The 19,423-nt window shown below is 41.9% G+C and overlaps 1 protein-coding gene across 7 annotated transcripts in view; it reads right to left on the reverse strand.

The window, feature by feature from the left end:
* KLC1 (kinesin light chain 1) overlaps nt 1-10,417 on the reverse strand; it is a 49,628-nt gene extending 39,211 nt beyond the window's left edge. For 2 of the 7 annotated variants that reach the window (XM_068682633.1, XM_068682635.1), the window contains exon 1: nt 5,092-5,234. In XM_068682633.1, coding sequence (XP_068538734.1) covers nt 5,092-5,111 — 20 coding nt within the window. In that variant the 5' untranslated portion in view covers nt 5,112-5,234. Of the gene's footprint in view, nt 1-5,091; nt 5,239-10,035 lie in introns of those variants that run through there. The other 5 variants (XM_068682631.1, XM_068682632.1, XM_068682630.1 and 2 more) reach the window with 5 other exon arrangements.
* Nucleotides 10,418-19,423: the final 9,006 nt, after the last annotated feature.

Raw genomic sequence — 19,423 nt, forward strand, 5'->3', positions numbered from 1 at the left:
TTGATGTCAAGGGCATGCACCCTAAAAAAGCTCAGAATCAAGTTCATAATTTGACCTCCAACCTTAACACTGCAAGACATATTTGTTGGTAAGCAAATCAGGCATACACTCACACTGTGCAATGGCTCAGTGCTTCTGAAGGTAAGCCCAGGAAATGTAAAACACCAGAAGACCCAAATACTGCAGGGATTTCAGCCAGACTAGCACGTCTGTTGCTTTTTGTTAACACTGCTGGGTGCAGCCTGCTGTCCACATTGCTGGGATGAGGCTGCACAGCCACGTGTTCTACACCTGCATCGTGCCCTCCCAAACCCACTGGCCATCATTAAGCCTATCCACGGCATGAAACTATGTTTAAGTGAAGAGAACTAATTCCATAATGCTGCAGCCCATGGCCAAATCCCATCTTGCTCCTCCTGCTCCCTTACTGCAGCAGACAGAGATCCCCCGTGATACAGCCACTCTGCTACACATTACTATTCCTACCCCCATTATTTGTGTACAAGTAGGAATGGCATCAAATGCAAGCATCCTCCAAGCACAGCTCCCCCAGTACATTTTACCGTTCTGAAGTACTAAAAATTGACAGTGATTAAAAACCAGAATAGTGACATATCCTAAAATTACAGTGGATCACAGCGGATTATTCTCTCTCTGAGAAGTGGCATCTCCTTGGATGCTGCAACCAGCCCACACGCATCATGAGCATGCAAAATTTAGTCTCTGTATACATTCCCAAGTCCTAACGTCTCATGAAGCTAGGTGGAAATAAGACTTTTCTAGCCACTTGTCAGCACATCAGAGATTTCTCTTTGTCAAAGCTGAAGCAAGTGCATGAGCAATCTGACAGGTGCATGCTCTGTGTGTTTAGCAAACCCAGTCAGGTGTTCAGAGGAACTATGCCAAAAGCTGTCCTTTCAAGAAGATGCATGCTTCCTAACTCTGTTCACTGAGGTTAATATCATCTCTCACAGGTTGGCAGTACACACCTTCCTTTCTCTCCATCTGGAACAGCGTACTTCTTTAACATCCATAGACCCCCAGTAAGATCAAAACCCCGATCTTTTCTGAAATAATAAAATGGAGCACAAACTTCTTCCACTGCTTGGTAGTCTTGGGCAATGAGCTCTAATGGCAATTTGTTAATTCCAGTTGTGCCCACGTAGCTACTGAAGATGGGCGACCGCAAATCTCAGCCTCCTACCCCCCGGAGCAAGGGAGTCGCTGCTTTTGTGCATGACTGCTGCGTCAACACCAAACGGCGTCTGGGGCTCTTCTCCAAAGCCAGTACTCCCTAGCTTCTTGTGAGCACTAATAAGCACTTTCAAACAGCCACAAACAGACCTCAAGAAAAGCAGAGCATTTGTCCTGTTCCCTACGACACTGGCCACAGGATTTACCTTGTGCTTATGGCCATAAAGCCCACCTCACCGTGCATGCTGGAGATTAAGGTGCATTTTAGCAAAATGATCTGTGACTATATTGAGTAGTTACATAAAGACAGAGTAAGCATTCTTAAATGCATCAGGAGGCAGAATGATTTTAAAAGTCATCATATTTATACTTCGCTTTTAAAAATTAAAAATGCTTGTCACAAGAATCAAAGAAAAAAATCAAGGATAATTATTCAAAAAAATGTGTATTGTGGTTTAGTATGCTGTTATTACAAAGACATGCTTCATAAATTACCTGCTTTAAGCGGACTGAAAGGAAATTTTGACTGTATTTTTAAAGAAATGCTGTCAAGATGATTTGAGTTACAAATCCATCATCGCTATCAAATCCCTTATTTTTTACCCTCGCTATTCCAACCGTCTATATTTATTTCTGTGTGGGAATGGCGCTTAGCTCTGAGGGGCTTATCAGCTTGTGCAGCCGTGTCTTTGGTGAATCCTGAGTCTTGATGTTTTTTGTAGACTGATTCTAGCTGGTTGAGAGAATCTCTTTGGGACTGGAATAGAGAGGTCTAGTAACTGCAAAGTGGTTTTAATTATGTACGCTTTGCAATTTTAAGTTGTCAATAGTGTAGACAAACCATTTTTTGAGCTTGACTCTAGTTCTCTCATTTTGCATTTTTATTTCTGAGACATGAACTACTTTCCCGACTAATTCAAGTAATCATCTATTTATGTTATCTAAACTCTAGATGGCACTTAGGTAAAAGTAGGAGAGTGTTCCCATCAAATCAGACTTCCACAATACATTAAAAACCACATCAGCTTCCACTTACTAACATCAGACCTATAATCTTTACCAAATTTACTTTTTATGGCATTTCTATGAACTTTAATAATAATAAAATGCATGCAGGGAAGGCCACATTCTGCCTCACATCACTGCCAGCAGTTCTTCCCATAAAGGGCCAATTTACTGAAAGTACAGATTATATTGCTCTTGCAGGCTCGTGGAAGTTGAAGGGAAGGGTTATCTGTATCAAAACTGAGAAAACCAGCAACTCTTCTGCAGACATAAAAGCTCCATCCACTAACATTGCTTCAACATGGGCCAGCCTTAAGATTTAACAAATCCTTAAATCTGATTTTCAAGTTACCTAATAGCCTACATTAAGATACAGAAACTATGCAGAGCCTCCCCTTCGACCTTTAGGGTAAATCACCTTCCCCTTTATCCTTTCATTTAAAGAATGGAATAAAATCCCCAAACCAGCTAACCTCATTCTTCCAAAGTAACTACAGGAGGAGGCACACAATAAAATTGTTCAGATGTAGTCCACAATATTAAGAAAAAAATCCTTCTATACCATTAAATATTCCACCAAAATTGATGCTTTCAATGGCAATCACCAGTTACCAGACTGACATATTACACCTTGCAAATTTCACCTCACAGGAAGTGTAGCAAATGATGCAATCCTCCAGCAAAACAACTTTGTATCACTCACTGTGTATCTCACCCAGCATAGCAGAGAGCTGATTTTGCTAGAAGGTTGTGAATCACGTCCCTTTTAAGTGCTCTGTAATCTGCAGTGCTTACTCAGATGGTCTTGAAGTCAATCCGGGCTGGAAGCACAGAGCAGCACAACAGGCCCTAAGCCCAGCACGTGACAAAGTCGCGCCCCAGCACTCTGTGCTCTCACACCCGAGGACTGAAGCACAGTTTTAGCCCCAGCTCCAGCCCTGTCTCATAATTTATCTTAGTGATTGCTGGGGCACTGGGACTCCTTGGGGACTCTGGAAATACTGGCTGCATCTACAACACTCGCTTAACAGTTGCCATCGTCCTGCTGCACCAGACTGCTCCTCTTGTGCACTGGCAAAGAACAACACATTAAATTGAAAACAGACACAACCGACATTAAAAGTAACACTTTGAGTACTGTATTTTAAATGGTCTCGTTTGGATAAATATGATTTGAAAGCGTCCCTCAGTACTGCGGATGGCAGAACAGTCACTTCCTAAAACAACTGTGCCACTAAGAGCAACAGATCACATATTTTTGAGTATTGTTCCATGTGCAGCCAGACCAGCAGAGAGGAAAAAAAATTAAAAAAAATCAGCCAGCATATTTCCAGGCCATTTGTTAGCACAACAACTGGGTGGGGATCAAGAAACAGAATCACTGGACACACAAACTACACGCAGGCAGTGTAACTCAAATCCCACTGACTGCTGCTTTTGAAAATATGCTGTGCATCTTTACCTGCATTCTGCAGACTCAGCACTCAGGGCTTTTTTTTTTTAAGTTATAAATCGTGTTCTAACAGTAAAATCTAAATGGACTCTAAAAACGACATATAGCATATAGTTTCAACTTAAAAGTACTGTGAGAGAAACTGTTACTGAGTAAGAAAGGCTTAAAAGCAGAGTTATTGAATCATCAATCAGTCCTTAACTCTGTTCTGAGCAATGGAGAGCAGATGTAATTAAGTATCAGCAAATTACTGGGCCATCCAGTCAAAGTCACCCTGTGGTGCCTCTTGCCTTCTCAGAAGATAGCAGATGGGTAACAAATTTTTGAAAATGAGGACATCTGGCTAAAACAGTATCGGTATGATAACAAAACCTTTTCTGTCTTCTCTGGGCTTTGTTTTAAGCCACCGGGAACACCCACCAAGGCCCAGAGCTCTGTGCCAGAGCATTCAGAGAACACAACCAGCTTTTAGCATGGCCTGTCTGTTAAATGAACTCTGCCTTACAGGAACACAGGGATCAGGTTTGCACCCACTGAGCCTTCTCAATGTATACCACTCCTCAAAATGAACGCATTGTCCTGAGGATTCATTCCAGCAAGACCTCTGGGTCACTGTCGAGTGTGCTAGCACACTGATAAACATCAGCATGACTCCTGCACCCTCTGTATTGCAATACAGCAGCATCCAGTATACTGAATGCAACTGGGCTACACCCAAAGAAATCATAAACAACTGCATTCCTACATCTTCCGTGCACTACTATCTGATATGAGGATTTACAGAGAAATGAGATCAGAGGAGGACTTTTATTTTAAGCAGACACAAAAAGAAACTCTGGAGCAGAAACCCAGCCAAAATCTGTGTCACCCCGCTGCCATACAGACAGCTGTGTTAACAGAGTGAGGGTGTGGAACAAGTCGCAGGAGTGTGGAGCTACATAAAGCAGCACCCAGACTAAACAAACATGCAACTATAACCTTAGCCACTGATTATATATTACTATTTTGTCAGCAGAAACAATTTACGAGGCTGCTGCCTTCCAATCTCAAACCTGTGACCTCTTCTTCCCTGTCCCGTTACTTGCATTAATCCAATTACACCCAGCCACCATCTACATCGACCTGCGGGGGGGAAATATCCTGCTTCTTCAGCCATCCCTCCTGTCTCAAGACACACACGCAGTATGACTTGGGAGGGACACATCCAGCTTAACCACATGAACAAATGAAATATTAAAGCCGAGGGTACAGCAAAACACATTTGCGAAGATGAGGGAACAACAGCTGCCTCTCGGAAATGGAAGCTGCTCAAGCTGGAAGACACAACTGTGACCTTCCTACGTTATTTGCTAAAGGAACATCCATAAAAGCATTCAATCTTAAGCACCATATTCTGTTCAGAAGCAAAAACAGCAGAACCACCCCCACCTTTAAACCACCTCCTCTCTTTCGAGCCCATAAATCTGCACAACGTGCTTGGCAAATCATTCAACTGCTGTCAGCTGGAAAGGAGCAAACTCCAGATATATGGCAGGAATGCAGCCACTGCGGTCCTGTAGGAAGCTTACAACCACCACCCTCTCCACAACGGAATGGCACACGCCAGTAACAACACATTGAGAGCACTTGCAGCGTGCTCTTAACTTTTAACTGCTGCTGTTGCAGGACAAAGCACAGCATTAGGACGCTGCACAATATGAACAGCAATATACTGCTACAAAGGACAGCAGCACACGATGTGAGAAATAGTTTATGGGTATGTAATCAGTGGCTGTATATCAACCATAAATACTAAGATTTACGATAGACAGCCAGTTATCTGATAATGTTGAAAAAGTTAATTATCATTTTTTAAAAATGTTTTTTAGATACAGCTTTGTTTCCTGGAACATATATAAAACACACAATGTAAGAAAAGCAGATATTAACTATTACCAAAAAGGTTAGCTTTAAATCAGACATTTCTTGACCTTATCAATGTTAATTAGTGCATCATTAACTTTTTACATGGTTTTCTGGGTACGTACAAGTGCAGGGTTACAATCCCATAGTAATTAGGGTGTCGTTAGCCACCACTCCAACCCTACCAATATATAAGGCAGCTAGCACTACTGACTGATGGGTTACATTCATCGCTATATTCACTGTAGAATATAGCAAAGTCACCTACAGGTCTGATGTAACCCCCAAAACACCACCTTAATATAATTAATAGGTTTTATGGCAATTATTTACAAAGAACCAACATAGGAAACTGCTCAGTTTTAAGACTACCTGCAAAAAGTAATTTAGTACTTTTACCTGTAGGTAAGACCTGATATTGAGAAACCAGGTTAAAAAATCTGCATGTTTATGTAGACAACAGGGGGGAAAGCGTATTTGGAGTAGAAGACACACAATCACACGATTTTGAACACACAAAAAAAGATGACCAATAATAATTATTTGAAAAACTCAGTGCAATTCCACCTGCAGGTCAAAACTGCTTCTAGGGTAAATAGTGTTTTTCTGACTGTACTAAAAATAGTTAAACAGCAGAGCCCAAGGGAGATAAGCTGGATTCAGAGAACCAAACAGTGATTATATCAACAGCCAGATACTATTACTTGCATCTGTTTTCTTAGCTAACTCAGTCTGAAGAAACTATCAAGTATGAGAAATTAGATATGCTAATTTTTTATACTGTATAAAGAAAACTAGTATTAAGTGTGCTTTAGTGTTTGCCCTCTGAGAACAAGTCCTTTGTTCACACACTGAAATATATTTTAGGTACTGGAAGCATACATCCTCAGCTCTCATGCTTGCCTATCTGCTATGGCTTGTCATTATTAATTATACTAACTGTCTAGGACAATAAAACATTCTCCAAAACAAGCACAGTGTCATCTGTCAAAGAACCTCACACAAAACCCCGTGGAAATAATTCCTACATCACTGAAAGGATCTATAATTTTGGCTCTTACCCTCTAACAAAGTGCCTGATTCAAATTCCATAAGTAAAAGCAACAGAAGCATCTCAGCAAATCTAAGCTAGCATGAGGGCATCTTTTTCTTCTCAGGCATTAATTGATTTTGGTGACTGATAAATCATTTTTCAAAGAAAGCACGCTTATTTCTACAGCCTGCTGTTACACAGAAAAATATTTCACTACAGAAATTATTGGGAAAGCTTTACTACCTCAAAAATATCCAAGGCTGAGCATGACTCAGGATATAACCATTACAACCAGCTGTATTTTGAAGTCAGTAAGGCTTCTTTTTAATATGAGCAATGTATTTGACTGTTATGTGGTATCTGTTAGACGTTATATGCTCAATGATTTTAAGGAAAATGAGAGTTAACATTGAAAATAAATGTTTTTCTAAACTTTGGTCAAGGTACCTAATATGCTTTTATAAAACAATGAAAAAACAGCTTGGAAATCTAGTATTATCCAGGCTGTATTAAGAGGAAAGCCTGTGACTAGCCACTTCTGTTGCAATGATGAAGGAATTGGCCACATCCCATTTTTGTGATAGATGTGTCATGCTGAACTATACCTGCAAGCAGACAGACCACAAAAGGTTTATTTAAATAGTCCTAGTAGGCGTTTCCTCATCACCATCTGCTACCATACTCCTCAACTTTAAATACAAAAGTATATTTTGCTTCTTTATGAATGTTCCCAAACTCACTCATTTTGCAGTCCCCTTATGAAAATATTATTTTCATAATATTATTAACAAATATTTGTACACTGAACTAAGTTTTAAAATAATTATGATACATATCTGAAAAGATGCTGTTAATACCAGAATAAATCCACTCATACGTCTTCCAGAGAAGCCAAGCAGAATAAGAGATGAAAGAGCACAAGCCCACAATGTCTCAAGAGAAACAGAAGCTGCATTAAGTGGACTCAGAGCAGAATGAGAGGCTACAGTATTTCCCCAAGCTCCCAATTAAGTGACAGCCATGTAGGTATGTGTGTGTACACATATAGATACAGATATAAACACACACGCAGATATACAGGGAGAGACGTATACAGCCTAAGGGTAGCACACAAGTGATGGTTTTCTGACATCATCTTGGTAAGTTCTTCATAAACAGAGCAAGCAGCAATTGCTCTTTTATCCCTTATGCACCTGTACTGCATTGTTTTCATTACTGCATGTCAAAATGTTTAATAGATTGTATTCTGGACTCCTGCAAATTTTTCTTTTATGATTTTGAACATGATTCTTCCTTCACTGAAGAAAGGCTTTTTTAAAATTAGTTTCCATAAGGCACTGTTGGCATGTCACAATATTTTAATGAACAGTAATTGATGCAACTTCATGAGACATTTTGGAAGTAGTATTATTCCCTTTTGAAATTAGATATCATAGCATGTTTTCTTTGATTAGAAAATGAATGGAATCTAGACTTGAATTGCTGTTGGAATTTCTCATTAATGGAATTGTCCAGTTCCTTCATCATCCTTCAGGAAACAGAAAGGTTGCCAAACTTTAACTGCAACATGATGCAGAAGTGATACTGCATTGTTGTGTGTGTGTCTTTCAGGAACTGACAACTTAAAAAACTCTGCATTTTACTACATGGTTCTGCATTATATAAAAAGCATATCTAAATGGAACAACTAGTTTTCCATATTTGTCACAGTTTCACAAAAAGGTTCTCTGAAACCATGTGTTCACAAAAAAAAAATCTGTAAGTGACTTACAAAATATGAGGTCTTCTGCTCAGAATCACCATCTGGATCGGTTTTCTCTCTGCTTCCAGTAAATGCTGAATGCGTTACTTTCAATTGTATCTATAATCCTAGGGTTATGATATCCTCTATCATGTTTCGCTGAAGCTTTGGAATTCATAATCAATTTAAAAAAAGCTATTTTCCAGAACAGATTGAAACATTTTTTTTTTAATTAAAATGCTAAGCTGTCCAAATCTCGAAGGTTCCTTTTTAGCTTTCCAATGGACACCCTTTGGATATAAGTTTCCTATTTAAGTGAAGTGCAAGTACAAAAGGGGAAGTAAAACAGATAATTACTTCACAGAGTAAATGTTACTAAACCTTCTGCCAACTGTAAGAGCACAAAAATGGTACTTTAAGAGCCCTCATTTAATATATTTTTATGCACAGCTGCAAAAGAATTTATATTATGAGTGACACTGCTCACCATTTTGCTGTTCAAAGTATAAGAACAAACTTTCACTCCTTTCTGGCTGCTTTTACTTTCTCATTCTGTATTTTGACTCCATGTTTGGTACTTGAATACCGCTGCTACATTTAAGTCATATGCACCAAGGGAAATGAGTAATGGGGAAAAAATAATAGAGTAGAAGCACCCTCATTGATTTAGTAGCCTTCACAAAGCTAGTCAGTAGCATTAATTTAGGTGATGCTGTTTTGGTTGTTAAAATGTGCTTCAGTATGCTCATAACACGGCGTTCAGTAAGGAGGCAAGTCCCTTTTTATGATCACAGACAACTGCTATGCAGCTTTACAAATCAGACATCTTGTTAGCTACAAACATTAGGAACGCAAAGCCAGGATGAAAAAGACCGGAAAGTGTCTTTCTAATTGATCTGTGCCCAGAAGATGCAGTTATCAATAAAGTCAGGTAGGGATTAGGGCCATTTTGCCAGGGTAACGTGTTCCTAATCCGTGATTTTCTTCATCATTTTAGCCCCGCACAAATCTGGCCGAGATCTCAGTGTTAAGACCTCAGCGTGCAGCACGGCGGGTGGGTGACCTGTACGGCATAAATCCGGTCCCTATTGACAAAAAAACCCGAGCTGGAAGCTGTCTCCGCCTCTCCTTCCACCATTTCAGAAGGAGCAGCAAACCCCAGCAGCCAAACCCGAGCACGGGCGAAGGAAAAACAAAAGCGCCGCACGGACACGGGCTGACCGCGGCGGATGGGCGAGGCCGACGGACCCCTTTGGCCCCCCTCAGACCCTTCCAGACCCCCTCAGACCCCTTTGGCCCCCCTCAGGCCCCTTCAGCCCCCCTCAGCCCCTTCCAAACCCCCTCACCCCGCTCCATCCCCCTCAGCCTCCGGGCCCCCTCCCTGGGCGGCGCCGGGCCGGCACCGCAGCGCTGAGGGAGGGAAGGGGAAGGGACAAAGCCAGAGCCTCCGGGGGGATGCCTCGGCTCTAGCGGATCAGCAGGGGGACACGAAACAACGGGGAAAGCCACCTCCCATCCTCATAAATTAAAAGAAACCCCAACCACCCGAGCCGAGGCACCCCACGCGGCGGGGCCGGCTGTCAGCGGGGCGGCGGGGGGTCCTTTTGTTGTCTGCGCCGAGAGGAAGGGGAAGGCAGCGGTGTGGGGCCGGTGCCCCCCCTGTCCCTGTCCCTGTCCCTGTCCCCATCCCCGTCCCCCCCGGCTCACCGCTCGGTGCTGCAGGCTCGGGCGATGTGCGCAGCGCTCGCAGGGGCGGCGGGGGCCGCGCAGCCCGGGGAAAGGGAAAGGGGGGAAGGGGAGGGGGGGGGAAATAAGGAAAGGAGGCGACCGGAGGAAGGATGTCAGCGATGGGCGGGCGGAAGGAAAAGGGTTTTGTAGGGCGAGGAGGGGTGAGGAAGAGGGTGGGCGCCGCGGCGCCTTCGCTGCTTCCCGTGAGGAGCTGACAAGCCCGGCAGCGGCGGCCGCGGTGCGCTCGGTGAGGGGCCCCGGCCCCTGAGGAGCGGGCGCTGACAGCTGCTGGCAGCCACCGCCCCGGCTGCTGGTGCTGCCCCCGCCCCACACCGCCCCACACCGCCCACCGGCACGGCTCGGCACGGCCCGGCACGGCCCACAGACCCGCCCAACATGGCGGCTCCCCTCCTTCTCCCAGCGGGCCCCGCGCGCCCTTCTTCTCCCTCCCCTCAGCGCCGTGCCCGCCGCCATGGCGCTCGGCGGGGAGGGGAAGCGGGAAGGGGCAGAGCCCCTCGCTCACAGCATCCCCCTCACAGCCCCGAGAAGGGGGCTCGGGTTGTGTCCGGGCTCTGCCCGGAGCAAAATGCGGGGTTTCCTTAATGCCCCGTCAGGTGTCGCAGGGCTGGGCAGGCACTGGGGTTGGGTACCCCTGGTGATGGTGGTGTCAGGTGTTTTGGGTCTCTGAGGAGTTTTAGGGTTTTGTAATGCGAGCTGACAGCAGGACTCGTAAATGCTCCAGCTGAACCCCTCTGGAGCAGCAGCAGCAGCTTGTGGTGTACGAGTCACCCAGGAAAGCAGGCAGAAGTCCAAAACCTGAGGAGAAGGCTGGGTGCCCCCTCTGGGCTCACTGGGTGCTCCTTGCATGTTCCAACACCCTTGTCATGGACGCACGTTGGATCCACTGAAGGATCCCTGCTGTTGGACAGGTTTATGCATAAAATTTAAGAGTTTCATCAGAAAGGCGGTGACACTTGTCACAAGAACTACTTTGCAGCTTCCAATTCACTCCCACTCCCTCTTAACGCAGAAAGAATGGTCACAGTGTTTTCTTCATGTTGTTTAATGTTCCACAGGATACACATTAATCAGAAATGAAGAAGAATTGAAGGAAGAAATTGAGGTCCGAGATGAAAAACAGTTAAATATAATGCAGCAGTGCAATGTATATTGGGAGTCATCAGGGGACAGTGACAGCCTAACTTTATAAGGGTATTATTAACGTCTAGACAGAATATTATGGTGCATTATCACCCCAGCATCACATGCGTAACTCCTGCAGTATGTATAGGTATGAATCATAAGCTTATAGAAACATATGGAGGTGTAGTGGAAAATCAAAATGTGCAGCCTCACCTCAATGGTAAATTGTATAAAGGTATGCTTACAACTGTTTGCACTCACATAAAACATTGAACAAATTTACAAAATGGCAGATGTGACAGCAAGGATCAGGTGAGAAAGCAAGACTCCTAAGAGGAAGATGGAATCAAAGCTAATGCAGTAGTCAGAGAAGTGTAAGAACAGGAAAAGACACTCATACGGTGGACTTGTTAGTGTTAGGTCAGAGGTTGGACTAGGTGATCTTGGAGGTCTCTTCCAACCTAGATGATTCTGTGATTCTAAGGCCAACAGAAACAAAATTAGGAGAAAATGGATCAGCTACAGACTGCAAGTGCAGAGTCACTGTTGGGTTTGAAAAGCTGAGGGAACTGTATACTTCCTGATTTCTTCTGATTCTTATCTTGCACGGGTCAAGCTTTCCAACAAAAACCAGCTGTGATACTGGTACTTCAGAGCAGCAGCTTCTTGTATTTTTCATCTCCATTTAAAACACTCCTCTGGCAATTTTGTATTAGTGGTTTATCATCACACTGTAGCTTGTCCTGACAGGGAAGTCAGGGCATTGGCCAGGCAAACTGTGTATAATGATGTGAAATATGCGTTTGAAATAAATATGAAAGGGGGGGAAAAATTGAAGGGCATTCCTTTATACAAACTGCATTTTTAAAAGAGCCATGCCTATTGGTCCACAAGTTCAGAGGATTTCCATGAATATGCAAGAGATTTAATTAAAAATAGAACATGCCCTAATTACATAATTATGCAAGAGAACTGATTCAAAGAAACCTCTCCTGTCTTTTGAATAAACAATATTCATTGCTTTCTTCCTATCACACGTTTGCTTTCAAAGGTTTCCTGCAATTAGCTGCTTACCCAAGGGATCTGAGTATCTCTTGAACAAAGCAACTACTCCAGCTATGACCCTGATTCATAATATGCTGCCTAATAAAGTATATGCATGCTTGCAATTTCCCACGTAAGTATACACACTATAAGCTCCCTTGTGCAGGAAGGCTGCTTAGCTCAATGGAACCAAAGTGCAGTATCACTTCCCTCTGTTTATGGCACACAGGAGAAGAGCAGACACAAAAGAGACTTGGGGAGCATGCTTCTCCCTCAGGCTCCTGCCTGACCTGAAAATCACAAGTTCCTCTCCAATTGGATCTTGTTTTTCCTGTGCCATCTACATAAGAATTATCCCTGTTCCTCTAGCAGTAAAGCTGTTTGCTCTCCACATTTCCATCTTCTCTTAGGGAACTAGTTATGCTATGTGCCCTGTTTTTAGGATGAAGTGATCTAGACATGCTGTCTGTAGAATGTTCTCTGTCTACCATCAACAAGGTCACAGCTTTTCTGCAGACATCTGAGTGGGCACTACAACAAAATCCCAAAACATATTATTGAGAATGCTGAATTCTTTATTCTCAATATACCCATTTCCCTCCTCTCCCAGAAGAGGGTTCAGTTTTCACATTAGGAGGGGAAAAAGCAAACAGTTTAGCTAATGCAGCAGAAAGCTCTTAGGTTTTGAGGTGCAACGGTGTGAGAAATACACACAGCAAACTAAGAGTTAATTTAACTGACATCCACAATTACAGCAAGCCTCTAAGAAATTCGGGTTCACTTTGTTTAAGAAGTGTATGCCTCTTTATTTTACCATTGTTATTAAATATATATATATCCTCTGGAGTCAGAGGCTCTTTCCTCCAAAAGAGACAGAAGTTTTTAAAATCTAAGCCTGCAGTCATAGAAAATCCATAAGTTCATTCTATAAATATAGGCTACCATAAAGCTTTACATTGGAACAATTTCAATTGCTCCTAAAGTGCTGTTTAAAAGCATTCTGGCAATAATATTGAAAGGCCAGATTCAGCAACCCATCTGGTTTTTCATCACTATTGCTTGACCGTTGCATGTGCTTTTAGTTTGTATTTCCTACAAGAATGCCCTTTATGGAAAACAGGAAACAGGAAACTCAAAAGTGTAAAGTACTCCTGTCCCAGACACAATTTTAGCCTAGCTACTTTGTATGTATTTGCAAATTATTGCATGTGGAGATCCCTTGTTAGCATGGAGTTCATAGATCCTTAGAATCATAGAAAAGCTTGGGTTGGAAGAGAATATAAAGAGCACCCAGTTCCAACCCCCTGCCATGGGCAGGGACACCTCCCAACAGACCAGGTTGCTCAAAGCCCCATCCAACCTGGCCTTGAACACCTCCAGGGATGGGGCAGCCACAGCTTCTCTGGGCAGCCTGTGCCAGGGCCTCACCACCCTCTGAGTGAAGACTTTCCTCCTAAGTTTAGGTACTCTGGTGTAAAAGACTCATTGTTATAGTCAAGATGCCCGATCATACCATAGGAAACCCACTATCGGGTATGGCATTAAAGTACTACATAAAATAAATACTGATCATGATCTTGCTTCCAAAGTCAATATGCTTCATTTCCACACAAGTGAATTCTCCTTTTTCAGAGTCACAAAGATTGGTAGAAAGTGGTAACAAATGAAAGTGGGCATGCTTCTCCCCGCCATTCTTTATCCACAGTGAAATAAAAAGAAAATAAAGCAGGCAGTGTAATTCAACTCCAACAGGCCATTTCATGAATATATTTCTGTTACTTTTTTAAGGAGAGCAGGATGCTTACTGTAGACATTTACATTTTGTTATCCAGAATTCTTTTCATCTCGTAGTTATTACCAGGCAGTGGCATTGTTAAAGCCCAAAAGATAATGAGGATTTAAGCCCATTTGATTAGTTTCAAAACATGTGCTGTTTAAAAACAAACAAACAAACAAACAAAAACCTCAGCTAATACAGTTAATCAGATGAATGCTAGAAACAGACAATTTGCATGTTATTATTAATACATGAATGTGAATATGAAGAAAAATATTAGACAATATAGTCCAACTTCTACTGTGATCTTCAAAGTAATACATTTTGACAAACTATAGTACTCCATGCTATATGAATTTACGGGCATTGTCATTGTTTCCCAAGATCCTACTTTTAAGCATCAAAATACCCAACGGGTTAAGGGTTGGCATTGGAGTTTCTGATGATTCTCAGACTTGCATCTTCACTCCCTGCATGTAAGTAGGTTCCCACCTCTAGAAGGGACTGCACACACCTGTACATACAACTCTGCTCAGCCAGCAATTGCTGTTCCTTCTTTGCTTCTGCCACACCTCTAATTTCATTGAAAGATGAAATGATCTTCCTTATTTGCTTTCATGTTCTATAGTCAGCTGGTACTTAACTACCAGCACCTTCTTCTCCATATTCGCTCCACATGACTTTTAGTGCTAATACAGCAAGGAGAGCATTGCATTTATGCTTCTTTCCTCCCTCTATACTCTTCCTTTTCACTGAGTTTATTCTCTCTTGGGGTTTTAGTTGTTCATTCAAGATGATAAGAGTTATTAATCACTTTGTATGAGTCACAGGAAGTTAATTTCTTTTTCTATTCACTTACCTCAGTGACTGAACCATTGGAGAAGTTGTGTTAAAGCCTTCAGAGGGAATCACCATCACTGTGTTGGCGGAGTATCACAAACTTGGCCACTACTAGAGGAAGGACATTCAGATTGCAATACAGTACAACAGTGCACCTTTGTCTGTCTGCTCGGATAAGGCCTGATTTGGTAGGAAAATTTTATTCTACAAACCCAACGAAAATACTCTTCCAAACACAAAATCTTCAATAATCTGTGTTCAAACTGTGTGTTTCTTAGCTACAGACAGAAAACAGGAAGATGACCTCCATCTATTTCAGAGTGCCTGCTCTAATCCTGCTTACATTCTCCCCTCCCTTTCTTTCAACACCCAGCGTTTGTTACCTGTATGGTTTGTCAGCATTCCTTTATGGAGGTTTGCTAATGCATCAGGCTTTGCTGACAGATTACTTGCAATTAGATTAGCTGAGACTCTCACCTTGATAATGCTGGTGGTGGTTGTAGGGATTTTTGCATAGCAAAGGAGACTTTGTTTTAGGTACTTTCTTCTCGTGAAATTCTCCAGAGTTTCATTATGAAAATCACTTTTTCTGTAGCCCCATTCCTCTGCGTGTTTGCATTTCTAAGGAAGACCTCAAATGTACCACCTCTCTTTTATATGCTGAAATCATTCCTCATTAAATGACATTTCTCCCAGGGTAAACCCCTCAGGTGTTCCTCCCTCCACTCACCTGTCCAGGGGATTCTGCACTCCTTTCTCCCTGCCTGACCACCAAGTTGCTTGGCTAAACAAACTGAACCCTTTATCTCTTGTAGGAGAGATTTTACATCTCCCTAACTATTCCAGCTGCCCCTCTTTTCCCCTATTTGTTTAATCTTTCATGAGCGTAACATGCTACAATCTTGTGTCATGATCACTATTGAAAATGTTTGCTCCTCAGTCTGATTTGTCATTAATCTCCCTTTCTGCTGATGTATTGCTTTTCTGCACATGCTGCAGTAATTGCGGAACCCTTATCCACCTTTCAATTCTTCTGTTAAATGCTACTCTCTCCTCCTTAACTAATATTCCCTGTATGGAATTGCACCAAATCCGTTTGGCATCCAGGCAAAATTGATTGCAATTTCTTGTATTTAATGCAAGCCCATTTTACATTCACTTCTCATTTTTGGAGTTTGTTTTGGTTAAGAGGGTATTCAAACCAAAGACATACTGAGCTGCACAGGACCAGGGGATTTATTGTAAGAGTTTGTCCCAAGGGGAAGGGAAATGGAAACGTTTCTGCTGTGTGACAACTATTTATGTAGCTTCTGGGCCAATGACCCATTATGCCTCTCCAGAAAACGGCTTCTGTGAATATGCCTTTGGCTAGATGGATAGTACGCAGTATGAGGGGCTGAGAAGGGCAGAGTCACTGTGGAAATCAATAGGAAACAGAACAGCCTGTGCTAGGCATTTTGTTCCCCATCGTATCCCTGCTGGGAAATAGAGCAGGTGCAGGATAAGGAGAGATGATCGTATTATTCCCAGGGGTTTGGATATGAATTCACTCTCCTTGCTGCCTCCCTCTTCCCACTGCAAATACATATTGTGAAGAGTTTTGGCTTCGGTTTCAGATGTAAATCCTATTTTTATCTTTTTTTTTTTTTTTCTTTAAACTTAATCTGCTTTAACGTTTTCATGCTGGACAGTAGAGAAATCCACTGAAACGTATTAAGTTCAAAGACATGCCACAGACACATTTCACTTCTGTATCTTTGCAATGATAATAGAAGACATGTATATCGCTCTTGTCAAGTCTTAAGACTTAAAACATTGGTGAAATGATTGCTTAAGTCACTCCTGCAGGCCTTAGAAACCAGCCTGTTTCTTTCTTTCTCTGAAGAGAGGGATTCCTCCTACATCTGTGTACTGTTGTTCAAGAGAACATTACAGAAGAGCCCATGAAGGGATGTTACTCATTTGTCAAGTTTGGCAGACACTGCTGCATTAGATCATGTTCTGAAAGTTTTCCTTGTGCCAAAAAGGCCAGGCTCAATTTAGGTGAGCTGTAATCTATGCAGAAACTGGCTAAGGTAAATGTAGTTACCTCATCAGCATGTAGGCCATCACTGATACTCTGAGGCTACAATTTTACTTTAAGAAAGGGAGAAAAATTAAAAATAGGAATTCAAAGCACAACTCCTTGAGCTTTGACTTTGGTGGCCAGCTGGGCATAATTTAGTTCACAGAAAGCAGAGCTTTTAGTAATTTTTTTCCAGGAAAAAAATGCCACCAGAGTCCTCTAAAACCTGAGCATCACCTAAAATACATGGGCTGTTCGAAGTGCTTTGGTTACACGGATCAGTTCACTCAGTCACATCAATTAACCAGTCTCCTGGGGACGTTGGGGGGAATTATTGGAACAAGCCATCTGCAGTGTTTTTGAATCTGGCTACGCTAACATTAAATTATTCCTTAATATTTAAAATATTAGTTATATTTTAATGGAAGTCTGAAAAACATTGAAATTGGTTCCATGAGTGCAGTTTTACACAGTTTATCAAACCCTAGTCTTTGAAAATAATCGAACTGTAAACAGGAACAGAAACATGCCTCAATAAACACTAGGAGAAAGCTGGGAACAACTGATATCATATAAACTAGCCATGAAAGGGAAATGTATTGCCTACACAGTGTTATGCTTGCTATTACACGCTGAAGGGCCACAAAGTACACCATGACCGTACGCTTGAAAGCTCTGGTGACTCACACAGAATAGGCCGATGAATAATACCATCTTCCTTCATCAGTGTACAACACTGACCAGAAATTTACCCAATAAACGGTTCCATTGTGAGCAGCAATTTACCATGCCCCAAATCCTTATAATTAACTACATAACCATAAAAAATGTTACTGCCAGGTTTATAACGCATCAGTGCAGAAAGCTCTCTAAATATCTTTAAAGGACGGTTCACACATTTGTTGTTTCCCATCCCACTCATTTTACAGCCAAAGGAGGCTGGAATGCTGTGTTGCTGGCCTTCCCATTAATTTGATTTACCTTCTTTCCCTTTGAATTTTTGCTTCTGAAGTCTATCGGGTAGTGCCTTATAACAAAGTCCATACTGTAAATAAGCCAGATTGCTTTTCCAATTTACATATAAATGCATAAAAGAACTAAAAGTTGAAATGACATTGTTAATTACAGACGAAATTGAACGCTGAGTTCTAAGCGGCAGTTAGATAATACCTATGAATTACAGACTCAAGACACTAAGTAATAAGCTTCTTTGCTGCTTTTAAAGTAGCAGCATGAACCTTGTGATTCAAACGCCTGAGAAAAATCTTCCTAAGACGGAAAAATGCCCTGTCCAAGGGCTACTCTTCAGCCACATTCTCCCAGCATCAGCCTATTTGACTCAGTCCTACGACCACTGGTTAGGAGCACTGGAGAAGCAGCAGCAGAGAAGCATAGCAAATGAATTAATTTTTACTATGTCTTCCCAATTAAAATTGCTCTGTAATGTCCTATGGTAGAGTTGATTTTTTCTTTGAAGTGAGCTGAATTTTCCTTTAACACAAATTAGCACCTGTGGCTATTTACTCACATCATAGTCAGCTTAGGATTTTGTTCTGTTTTTCATGGTAAAAAAATTTCACAAGGCCTGAGGAAACTGGAGGTTTTCCAAACGTGAGATTAAAAATGAAATATTTTGGTAAATATAAGAGACATTCAGAAGATATTTTCTTACATATTCATTGGAACTTAGTTTCCATTTTGTCTTTCAGTCTCACAATTTTGGTCAAGAGCTTTTTACCTAAATATTTATAGTTCCTACAGCTACTAGAGTCAGGACTGCTTTGCTGTGGCTTGTTACAGAATATTTATGCGTGTCATACCACCTATTTTCTATATGACACTTCAGAATAATGAAATCAATTGGAAAGCAATCAAGGCAGTCAATTAATCCCTTTTGAAATTTGCAATTCATGGATTCTGCCCTCTAATATACCCTGACTACAGAATCTGTTTTGCAGAATAGATTCCCCTGCTTATTAATTAATTAATTAATTAATTAATCTAGACTTCTGTTTACTCAAAAAATTCTAGCCATTAAAATCTGTAACTTTTCTGGATCCCTTTAAAAACAGCCGATCAATTATCACATGAAAATTTTCCCTGGCAAGGATTTGTTACGAAGTCGGGGCTAAAATTTGTCAACAAGAAGTTCTTTAATAATGAGCTATGAATGATGACCTGGATTTCTCATGTTTCTGAAGCTTGCATTTTGCCTGTTGATGTGTTTTGGCTCAGCTGATGAAAGATATCGCAGCCAATTCTGCCGCTGAATCAGATCAGTGGATCCTTTGGAGGCGGTGGTGTGAACAGACCACTGCTGAATGACAGCAATTTTTGACAGGCATGGGGGCTGTTGGAAACTCTTGCCAGTCATGGTCCATCAAAGTAGTTTCAGGGCTCCTCCAGTTTATACAGTTTATACTAAGTGCTAATTGCCTCCTGGCAGTCCCAGCAGCCAAGCAATGCACGCAGCCATTCTTGTTGTCTCCTGCCCTTGC

The sequence above is a fragment of the Anas acuta genome, chromosome 5 (genome assembly GCF_963932015.1).
Source record: "Anas acuta chromosome 5, bAnaAcu1.1, whole genome shotgun sequence".
Classification (NCBI taxonomy): Eukaryota; Metazoa; Chordata; class Aves; order Anseriformes; family Anatidae; genus Anas; species Anas acuta.